At 42.3% G+C, this 12,166-nt stretch overlaps 1 protein-coding gene across 1 annotated transcript in view; it reads right to left on the reverse strand.

Moving 5' to 3' along the window:
- TRPC6 (transient receptor potential cation channel subfamily C member 6) overlaps window positions 1-9,248 on the reverse strand; it is a gene marked incomplete at both ends in the record, with an annotated part of 78,454 nt that extends 69,206 nt beyond the window's left edge. The window contains one exon of the mRNA XM_082277384.1: window positions 9,106-9,248. Within this exon, the coding sequence (XP_082133510.1) occupies window positions 9,106-9,248 (143 nt within the window). The remainder of the gene's footprint in view (window positions 1-9,105) is intronic.
- Between the last annotated feature and the right edge of the window lie 2,918 nt (window positions 9,249-12,166).

Genomic DNA, 12,166 nt, shown 5'->3' on the forward strand with positions numbered 1-12,166 from the left:
ACCTTTATGCATGGAGTAAGAAGTCTTGTCATAGACAGAGGTTGAAAAAGGCACACAGATACCCAGCAGTCCTGCTACCAGCACTGTCTTCATTGATCCATGGAGTCATGTCACAAATCCTGCAAAAAGCTAGTGAAACCACAAAGGATATTCTTTCCCTCTAAGGCATTATCAATGCTCTCACCAATAACTACGGAAATTTCTGCTAGTTTTTAGATTTGATGTAAAATCAGTAACATAGAAACCTCAGGTCATCAAAGATTCTCAGACAGCTTTGTAAGATGAGAGACATTAGCCTTGCTGTCTCTGTAAATCCCTGCCTAGATTATTTTTTTAAGTTTCTCTTCCTGTTATGCATTAAACGCTGCTGTTGATTCTAGGACAGAAATGGCTGTGGGGTAAGAAATCCCAGTGTATATTTTATATATCAACTTGTTAGGTAAGATCATTACTATTTTAACATACAAAGAAGTTCTGAAATTTCTCTGTCACATCATTTTCTGTTTACCTAAAAATGTGCTTACATCAGATGCTGATAAATGATTAAATACCCTTCTGAATTAAAACTCTAAATTCTTTTCTGAAGACAAGTAGGGAACATTAACTTCTTCAGCTTTGTACCATATTCAGCATTCATTCTGCAGACCTGCAGATACTGCTATTGCTGACTTTTTTGTTAAAAATGCTCCACAAAGTGTTTCAAATAATATAGACTGTATCTTCAGAAACTTAATTCCCTGTTCCCTCCTAATTTTTGGTTGTTTTATTCGTTGCTTAGATCTCAGTTCAAGATACTGCTATTTTTGCTCCACTGTATCTGCCATGTTGTTGCCACTCCTTAGTCTTCCCTGGCCAGCAAGAGGTTGTTACAGACTCCCAGCCTCACCAACATTCAAGGGACTTGAACAGTAACACAGATTACAGCCCAAGATTTCCAGAACTTTTGATATTGCGTGGTTTAGTTTTTAAGATCCTGAAGTGAGAACATCTCACAATGAGAGTTCATACAAAATACCCAGTATCCTTGAAAAGTTTCACTCCATGCCTACTACTTGAAAATGAAGTCATATTAGCTAAGTTGTGTAAGTGCTACTGCATTTTGATTGCATTTTTGTCAATGGCTGTTGCATATTTTACCTCAGATTTCTACACTTAAAAGAGAGAAAACAAAATTGTGTACTGTATGGGGAGAAGTATGATTCTAAGATTCACTTGAGACCCACAAGACTCACTCTAAAATGCTCAAGAGCAGCAGTCTTCCAAAACTGTCCTGAGTAATTAACAGGAGACTTGTTCTTAAAGGGAGAGGAACAGGAAATCTACAGAGAGAAAGAGCCATTGCTGCCTTCCCACAGCCTGCCTTTTGCATCTGATTTGTCAAGATATTTAGGTAACCCACTCACCAGTGGAACAAGGTGGTCCTTTGCAGAGCCTGGACCCTCTGAGGAACCATCCTATTCTGTGTGCTCCTACAGGACAAAGGAAAGCAAAAGACAAGCAGTGGACGTGGTGCAGGCAGATCCTTGAGCGTTCAGATTTATCCTTCAGGGCTAAGAGAAGCTGGAGAATTCTCAGAGCACAGGGTTTCTCTTTGAAAAAGCACCACCAGTATAGCACATATGTAACTTTAAGAACTCCTCTCCCACATATCCCCAAATAAAGTTTTATAACCTTTCAATTACCATTTCAAAATCTTTTAATAGGTAATTTACTTGGATAATTGTAGTTTCACTGGAATTAACTATAAATCAATAAATCCAGATGGAAAAAACTCCAAAGAAACATAACTTCAACTCATGTACAATACAACAACCTCAGCAAGTGAAGATAATACACTAGAAATTCTAGTACATGTTTCTTTCATTAAGAAATTTTTTTGTAACACTTGAAAATCGAAAGTAATTTTAAGTTATCTTAAGGAAGAAAAAAGCACATAACTAAAGATTAGCAGAGTGGAATTAAACTAGTACAGAAAATCAATTACTGCACTGAAAAACAGAAAAGGGAAATGGGTTTATAATCATCTATCATGAAAAACAGTTGCTTAGGAACAAGTCTCATAGAAGTTTACTGTGTTTTCTGAAAGAATTACCAAGAAAAAAATCAGCACTGCAATGGTTCAGATCCCAGATAAATCACTAAACATGGTTAGAAACTTGTAACCCTAAACATTGGCACATACTGCAAAAGCTTAGGAAAAACCTAAAATCCACTATTTTAACTATTATCTGGATTCTCCATGGCACTAAGCTGTCTGTGTGGTGGGACTTGCAAGTTAAGTCATATTTCTCTCTCGAACTGAGCTGTTTGTGTGGGCTGGATGCAGGAGCCCACTGCTGAGTGATCACACATACCAGACACTGTCCCCACCACAAACCCCCACTAGAAGTGGGGGCTTCTGCTATACGTGACTTGGTGTGCGCATAGGCACATGGGGAAGGCACTTTCCCACACCACAATTAGCAAAGAAGTGGTAATTGTGACATTGACAGCACAGGTCTCACTGGCACAGGCCTTCTGAGCTTCATGAGGACAGTTTTCCAAAGCATCCTCCCACAAGCTGTACCTCAGTTAAAACTATTTCCTAGATTCACACTGGTGATACCACTGTTACATTTTCCTGCGACCTGCCAGGTGCTGTAGAGGTGTTTGCCTGATGTAACCCATGATTTAAAGCATTGCTGCTGTAAGAACTTCTCTCTCTGCAGCCAAGCACCCCGCAGCTGTAAGGCTGACAGCTGGACTCTATGCAATGGGCCTGTTTGCAGTGCACTGCAAGAGCCTTACAAAAAGCTCCAAGTATTGAGCTATTACTACTTGGCAGGTCTAGGACATGTACACAGAGTAGGACTGACAAAATTTATCAGTCTGGCCTGGCTACCTGTTCCAAATAAGGCGGGGAAAATCATAGAAAAGCTGAAACATGCTGATGGCAGATGAACATCTTACAGAAGGAAAACATAAATCACCTCTCAAAGGGAATCTTCCCCTTTGAAAACCTGCTAAGCAGTCAGACATCAGTCCTAAAGTCAGTCAGTGTGCACAATAGGAGAAACCCAGGCTGGGCCAGGAGAAAAATCAGCACAACCAAGTGTTCCTCTAACTAACACCAGTGCTGACAGAAGACAAAAGGAGGCAACAGACCAGCTCTGAATCCACCCCTTCAGCCTGCTGGGCACTTACCTGTTTGCTAGCTAAGCTGATGTGACACATGCAGATAGTGACAGGACAAGAGGGAATGGCTTTAAACTAAAACAGAAGAGATTTTGATTAGCTGTTAGGAAGAAATTCTTTACTCAGAGGGTACTGAGACAACTGGAACAGGTTGTCCGGAGAAGTTGTGGATGCCCCATCCCTGGAAGTATCCAGGGCCAGGTTCAATGGGGCTCTGATTAACCTGATCTCATGGGTTGCATCCCTGCCCATAGCAGGGGCATTGGGATTAAATGATCTTTAAGATCTCCCCCAACCCAAACCCTTCTATGATTTTGTAACAAAGCACAAAGCTTTATGAAAGTTCTCCCGTTTCAATACTCTGCAAAATTGTTAGTGCTGCAGCAGCACCAGACCTTGTGGTCTGTATTCTGTTTTCTACAGATCAGCCATGATCTTTTGGTTTATGATCCCTTTTTCTATCTGCATGAAGGGCCTCCTAGATGCTAAATATTTTTTTTAAATATCCTCACTTCTTTGTTCTCTTCACTAAGGTAAATACTGACATCAAACACAGTGTTTAATCAAGTTCCAAGACCAAGAAAGAACTCCAGTCACGCTCGACTGAGCTGGCAGTGGGCAAGGCTGGGTTTGTTTTTTATTTAATTATTCACAGAGACGAGCAGTGGTATGACTAAGGGCACTACTGAAGGAATGTTTGAGTGAAGAGGTGGGCATCACATCTACTTCTTCATGATTCACTTTTACTATTATTATTTGTCATCTTTTATTTCACCACTGCAATTCCAGATTTAAAAAACGACCCACTCACAACAAAGCTTTCACTCAGCAAATCCACATCCACAACACTGATATTTTATTCATACGAGTAATTTTTTTTAAACAAAAGGGAAGTACATTCAACTCTTCCAGAAAAGAAGCTATCCACACTTCCCGCATAGCTTTGAGAACGCGCCTAAAACCAACAATACTTGATATGCCATTATTTCACTTAGGGTTCTCATAGTAAATCTCACATTTTATTCCTAATGCCAAAGCTTGCCTTTTTTTTTCAAAAAATGACAAAAATTCATTTAAATGTATTAGACTGGGGATTACAATAGACCTGTGCTAACAGTTGCACTATTGGTATGAAAAAGGGTAGCAGTACAGAAATGGATATAGAAAATAAGCCCAGACTTTAGTCAGTCATCTTCACATTATATTCCATGCATTTTATTTCACTAAAAATAGTATACTTGATTGTGTATGTCAGTGCTAAACAAATAATAACCATTCTACTGCACGACAAAAATATTAATCCATCCCAGATAACACTGCCCATCATTTAATTGCCATTAAGCTTTTTGTCCACATTTAATTATCAAAACTTACATTTAAATACTGCTTATCAACGCAAATCCTTTAAGCCTCCTGTTGAGAAGACTCTGTGTGCAAGTGGCTACACTCACAAGCAAGTTCACAAACTTGTATATAAGACTCATTGTATGCACTTCAAGTTTAAGGCCTTCTTCTAAGGCATTGCCTTGCACTGCATAACAGCCTGAGGTATGAAACCAAGTTACAAAGAATTTGATGAATATAGTTTTACTGCCAAAATTTTCTTTTGCTTATGTTTGCAGAGCTGGAAAGTCTAACACAGCCTGATGACGCAGACCCACCATGCCAAACCGCCTTTATTTAGGGATACCGATATGGGCAGGAATTCTTCAAGTAGCCAGTTATTATAACCTTTGGCTTCTGTGGTGGCAAATGCTGCTGGGAGAGTGTTTGACAAACAGCATCCTGGTTATCAACATTTACATTGAAAAGTATGCCATATACAACCCATGCATTTCTGAATCACTACTCCACCTTCCTCATGCAAATTTAACAAATTGCTTATATTTTCATGGAAATCTTCCAGTTTTATAAAATTAGGTCCCCCAGGGATGCAACTTTCATTTATTTGGTAACTACATGAGAGTTAGGGTATAAATAAAGTTGCAGATATATTGCAATGGCTCAAGCAAAATGATTATGAAGTATTAGTATAGGAAACTGGGTATTGTAGCTGACCAAAGAAGTTCACTGTTAAATTACACAGTGAACACAAAAGTGCCTAACAACTAAACCCAAGAAATCTCACAAGACTTCATGGAAAGTGAACACATGTGGAGGGAAAAAGCCTATGTAATATAAAATAAAAAAACATATGTGTAATGTTGAAAGTGAAGCATTCTCTTCTACATACTTGCAAGATATTCAGAGTGAACTAAAAGCTGGATTTTCTGGGGCTTGATAACAATGGTGTTGTCCTTTTACTCCAAACCTCAGGGACTACATTTAGTCACCCAGAATATGAGAGATTCAGACATGATTTTTTTTTCCCAGTGCCCAGTATCCATCAAACCTAAATTCCATGATGATTTGTGTATTTGTTCCATACTCCAGGCAATAAAAGGAAACGACCCCCCCTCCATACCAACTCGTCCACCTTTTTGATCTCAACAAAGCTATAGCAACATATTTTCAGAAGACAAAGCATCTCATCAAAGAGGCTAACAATCTGAAACACAGCTGCCACTTTGTACAGTACTCCCTAAAGAGATTATGTCTAAAGAGTCTGGAAAATAATTTTACAGGTCATTTCAAGCAAGACAGTTGAGACCAGATATAAAAATTACGTTATTTCAATGGCAGAAACTGTTATATTGCAGGCAGGAAAGAAATCATTAAACATATTATTCAACAAACAATAGGGTTTTAAGTACGTATTAGGTTTGGTAATTCCGAGAAACACTTAATTGGAAAACCACAAAAGTTGAGGAATAGTCTATGCCTCAAGGCAGTTATGCACATCAAAACCCTTTCTCCCCCTGTTTTCATCTGATAATTTGTGTGCCTCATTTACTTTACAACTGACATTTTAATACACAATTATCCCTTCTCACGTGTATAAGAAAAAGTTTCTTTTTCACAATGAAAAATATTTGAAGGTATAAGTAAGCAGTATAACCATGTCTGACTGGATTAGTGTCTTCTCATTAACTTAGTACACTGACAATCTGTCCTTCACTAACATTTTTTCAGCAGGGAAGTTTACATACAAGTGCTATCACTTCCAAATCCTACTGCACATCAGCACTCAGATTTCCATCCTGTTTTAAACTTCAAAATTGGACTCTGCCAATGAAATACTTGCACAGGAAAAAAACCCCAACATATGCACATTTTTTTCATTCCAGGAATCAATCTTCTGATATGTATGTTGCAATGTATTTCTTGATACACAAGGGGCAGGACTTGATGACTAGATGGAAGAGCACTACTAGAAAGAAAGTGTTTACTTGCATATAATTTCTGACACATACCTATTAAAGCCTTAAAAGGTAGCCTCATCTTTTGGAAGTCAACTTATTTACAAATTCCATGGATTGCCCAAATTGTGGTTTTCCTACCTAAGGTTCTGAATGGAAAAGAAAAGCAAGATTTTTCAGCACAAAATTCCATTAGAATTTTGTTTTGCATCATACCACATAAAAAGGTAAAAGCCTTCTATCCACTGCCAAAAGACTGTGTGACCCTACTTGGCACAGTTGATGAGCTCAAGCTACCTTCTTGAAATCTTTTTTATAATAAAGGTAGCAGCTACCTTGGATACAATAAAGCTGTTGTCCAGAAAGAGGAGCTAAAAGACAGGAAATAGATCTCTGTAAACCGTTTGGACTTTTACTATCATCCAGAAACTGCAGCACTTAACAGCAGTCACAAAACAACACATGAAAAGCATGTTCTACAAACAACATATGCAGTAACATCAGCATTAGCACTAAATCACCACTTGAGAAAAACTATTCCTTAGTATCAAGCTACTTTTCAAGCAGCAGTTACATGCCCTGTTATACCAGTACGTGTGTTACCCTCTCAATAATGTTTAAAAGGAGGTACAATTCAGCTTTGTTTGGACATCAGCTGTACTCTGCATTACTGTTCTCCATTGATCACCACAATAACATCAGGAACTACCAGTAATTTGAAGATTTAAAAAAAAAAAAAAAAGTATAGAAAAGTATTCTTGTTTTGCGTAGATGATAAAAAGTATAAAGATTATATCCTAAACACAGCCCACCTCATTATTTATTAAATTTTTAGCCATAGCAAAACTAATGACTTCTGGCTGAGAAAGCACATCTGCAAAATGTACCTGAAATGTGATGTAGGTGGAATTTAGGCAGAAGAATTCAAAAAACTGTGTTTGGTAATCACCATACCCTGGAGGAGCTTATTCACTCACTGCATTCATTCCTGCCAGCCAAGGAAGTCCTGGCAGTGGCTGCATGTAGGCATTGGCTACAGACCTCTGTGAAGTGATTCTTTTCCACATCCAGAGAAACCCCGAAGGACAGCTTCTCCATGCCTAACATGCATGTCTAAAACCAGCCCTTGATAACTTCCTGTGGTTAGTGCTATTCTCGTTCTCCAGAGCAACTTGATTAGGATGCAGGCTTTCCTTATGGCCACTGTGAGGTGATGAGAGGCAATCTCCACGCTGGGACTGTGCTGGACCAAGAGCTGCTAGCACAGGCACTTTTCTCACTTCACTCTTGAAGGGAAAATATCAGCACCCCACAGACTTGCAGATTTTGTTTGAAGAGATGATTTGAAACACTTATGCAAGATCTATCCTCTCACAGCTGCACAGCCATTCTGAATGAGTACATGGCAAAAGAACTTCAGAATTGCCATATTAGTTCAAAGCTTTAGTCCACTAGTGAGAACCAATCTGAACTAAACATCACAAGGCTTTTTCTTCTGAAAGGATTCATTAGACAGATGCATTCATATATTTTGAGATGGGGTTTAAGTCCAATGTGCAATAATGTATGCTGTAACAGCTACATGAGCACAGTGAATTAGTGATCCACAGACACTTGAGAATAGCAATACAGCAGTAAATTCTGAAAACTCTGCTTGTTCTTAGCTGAGTTTATAAATATTCAAACACTGTGAGTGTTCCCAGTCTCATTGTTGTTATTCCTTTCCTATATCCAGGTAGTTGTCAAGTGGCTGGTAGGTGGCTCACAAACAGAACAGCAAATATTAGGAGAGACTGATAATTAGAATTTACCAGTTAAGCAATAAAATATAATTTGTACAAAAGAAAGTACGCATCTTCTGGTAATCATCTGAGATTTTAGGACTCATCTTGCATTGCTTAATACCCATTTTCCCCCTCTGTTGGATAGCTTCTCCTCAGAAGCATTAACAAGTGGTAATTATAGTAGTCATGCTGACAGCACACAACCAGAGGGACACTGTCAACACTGAAAGCCAGTCGACGTGGATGCTAAGTTGTGGTTCCTGGAACCTTTGTAATTTATGTTTATGTAATTTAGCTTTTATTGCTTATGTTCTTGCACTCTGCTTTAAATGATAACTACCTGCCAAAACTCACATCATGAAATTACACGACGCTACGTGGCTTTGACAAAATGCAATAATGAAAGGAGGATGGTCTTATGCACACACCTGCAATGTGTGCTCTGTCAGCGGGAGCAACCGATCGCAGGAGTTAAAATTTCTGTAATTGCATTAAACCCATTAGATACCGTAAGTTCTATGTACAACCGACGCCTCTTGTCCCTCTCTCCAGAGCTGAGCCCAAGCCACCCTTCGCATCCCTTTCAGCGGGAGGGCACCACGGTCTGCTCAGAGGAGACCTGCCAGCCGGGCACGGCGGGCACGGCGCTCCTCCACCTTACAAACACAGCTACCCCGCTCCTCCCCCGCAGAGGCCGAGGGAAGATGACAGGTCTCCCCCCGCGGCTGCCCGCGAGCGCTCCCCAGCCCCGCGCCGTGACCCCCGCCCGCCTGCGCCTGTCCCGCCACCGCCTCCCCCCGCGCCCGCGCAGGGACGGAGAGACCCCCGGTCCGGCCGAGGGGACTCACACGGGGTAGAAGGCGTAGGGCGGCAGGGCGCTCTCCTCGCACACCTCCGCGTCCAGCAGCAGGTAGTCCTGGCTGTCGTTCCGCCTGGCCCCGGGCGCCGGGGAGCTGCCCTTGCGCGGGGCGTAGGGCTGCGCCTGGCTCATGCTGTCCCGCGGCTCAGGTGCGGGGCGGCGCGGCGGCTCCCTCGGGGCGCGGCGGGAGCGGCGCGGAGCTGCCGGCGCTCGGGACCGCTCTGGGCTCTCCCCCGGCAGCGCCGCGGCCCCGCTCGCTCCGCGCCCCGGCAGGAAGGGATTCCCGGCAGCCGGAGCCGCCGCCCGCCGCGCCGCAGGCGAGGCGCAGATCGGAGCGGGGGCAGGAAAGTTTGCGGCGCGTCAGCTGGCGCGGCTGTCCCCGGCCGGAGGGAAGGGGCGGGAGGTGGGAGGGCGGCGGGCTCCGCTCGCCTCCCCTGGGGGTTCGGTGCCCCCTGCGCGCCTCCCCCTCCGGCCGCCGCTGCCCGCAGCGCCCCGGCCCCGCGGAGCTGTGGCCCGCAGCTCCGTCCCACCTGCGGCCCCGAGCGGCCCTGGGCGGCCGGACCCCGCAGCGCTGCCCCGGGCAGGGGCCGTGTCCCGCTGACCGCCTGGCCGGGACGGTGCCGACCTCCCGCCGCTTCTCCCAGGGCATGCCCGTGGTGGTCTGAAATGAATCCCGCCGAACGCTCCCGTGGGAATTCGGCAGGACCGGCGGTGCTGCTGGCGGTGGCTCCCCGTGGCTGGGGAACAGGAGCTCTTGCTTGGCTTTATTGTGGCTTGGTAGTACATCCTGCGCTGTGCTTGTGCCCTCGTGTAAGTGGCCGAGGAAGAGCATCAGTGAAAATGAATGCTAATCCAGTAAACCCAGAAAATCTGCAATTTTAAGTCTTCCCCAGAAAGTGGAAAATTTCCTTGGAAATTCCACTTCCTTTTCAGGCTCTTTACGTCTTTCTTTTATCTCTGAAGCATCCTCTTACAAGCGCTGTTCACCTGTTTCGGAGAAGAGCCAGTTTTTTAATCACCTCTAATAATTTCACATAAGAGCAGGGACAAAACATCAAATATCATAGTAAAAAAAACCCAAAACAAAATAGCACAATAGTTTTGCAGTAATAACACTTAAGCAATACTCAGTCCACTTGTATTTCTCTGGTAGCACTTTGTTTGATTATATTTTGCAAATAAATAATTACATAACTTTTCTAGGAAAAAAATCATGGCACTGAAGAATTCACATCTGACCTTTAGGCATCTTTCACATTAAACATAGTACTTACTATTTCATAAGGAAATATTTAGAATTAAATGTTGTAAGTGTATTGTTAAAAAGTTAGTGCATCCAAATAAAATCACTCCCTCACCCCTGGCCATGTTCACATACTGAATTCTTGCCAGTGTTTGTGTTGGAATAGTACACAGCCCCGTACTCTTTAGGCATTCACACCTTCCCCTGATATATTGATGCACTGAGAAAATAACTGGGCAAGCCCCAGTACACTCATTTGCAAAGCAGACTGACACTGCCTGTGCTCTCCAGCAGCCCTTGCCAGGCCACGGTTTCAATGACTTCCTGAACCACTGGGATTCGTTTCACCTACTGAAACTGCCAGAGGAAGAGATGTGTAAAGAGATCTGCTGCTCATTTATGTGGTCTTTAGAGGAGGTGCAGAAATACCTGCAGTCAAATTTCTGAAATTTCTTCTGTCCTAACTATAGCTCTCAAAATTACATTCTAATGAGTTTTAGAAATCTTCCCTTCTTTGCAAACCAATTTTTTTGCTGTTAAAGAATATTTCATTTTGAATAGGAAGTTTAGTACCAATGATACCATGTGTATTTTATAGTTCTCATGCTGATTCTTCTTTCATATTACTATAAAAACAGACAATACGAAGTTATGTGCAGGCTTTGCATTTGAGAAATATGTTGTCAATATTATCTCACATTTTTATTGAAAGAAAATTGTTTTCTAGAATACTTTGTGATGGGAGGAATTTTGATGTGTTCCACTGCTCTTGTGCATAACCATTTAATTCCATTTGTTCTACTCTGTTATGAAGAGACAGTGCTTCTCCACTTAGTGTTTTTTGTATATTCCCAAAATGTTTGCAGTTATTTTTTATTTCAAGTAGTCTATTTGATATTAGACTGATGTTTCAAATCTTTTCTTCCAGGTACCTTTTTGTTCTCTCCCCTTTCCTCCCCCTCCCCTTCCCCTTCCCTCCCCCTTCCCCTTCCATTCCCTCCCCCTCCCCCACCCCTTCCCCTCCCTCTTCCCTTTCTCCTTCCCTTCCTCCCCTTCGCCTTCGCCTTCGCCTTTGCCTTCTCCTTCCCCTTCCCCTTCCCCTTCCCCTTCCCCTTCCCCTTCCCCTTCCCCTTCCCCTTCCCCTTCCCCTTCCCCTTCCCCTTCCCCTCCCTCTGTTCTTATTTTTCTCCCCCTCTGGTATATTTTGTTCTTTTTTAAAGTGAATACCATCCTACTTCATTGATGGGTTATCAGATCCTTTGATTTCAGAGACTGCACAGCCACTTTCTCTATTTTATTCTGCTGCTTCCTTCAATCTTGTGCTTACTGTTTGAGTGCTCCCTAGATTATTTCCCATCTTCCACACGAAGCTCTATCAGCTTCCAGGTGATATTTCTCATTATCTCAGTTGCTACCCTTCCTAGATGCCAAACTTCCCTTGGTCTTCATTCTTATTTCTGCCTCATAAATTCTGATATTCCCCCATGCACTTCTACTTTCTCATCAATACCAAAACTTTCTATCCTGAAAGCAACACTCACAGGTCACAGTGATGACACAGCTGTGTGATTTTTCAGAAACATTGGGTGGATAAGTTATAGGAACAAATAATTTTCAGTGCCCTTGAAAGGAAAAAAAAAGATGCTGAGCTGAAATTATGAATCTTTTCAACCCCATTTATGTTTTAAAAACACATCTTTCAACATGCTATAGCAACTGTCTAGTCTCCATTGCCTGGTTGCAGGGTGAAAACATGCAGCACTGTGGGAGTGGGCCATACTTCTCCTAGAGGTCAGAGAAGTACAGA

This window comes from Coloeus monedula (genome assembly GCF_965178545.1).
Source record: "Coloeus monedula genome assembly, chromosome: 3".
In the NCBI taxonomy this organism is placed as follows: Eukaryota; Metazoa; Chordata; class Aves; order Passeriformes; family Corvidae; genus Coloeus; species Coloeus monedula.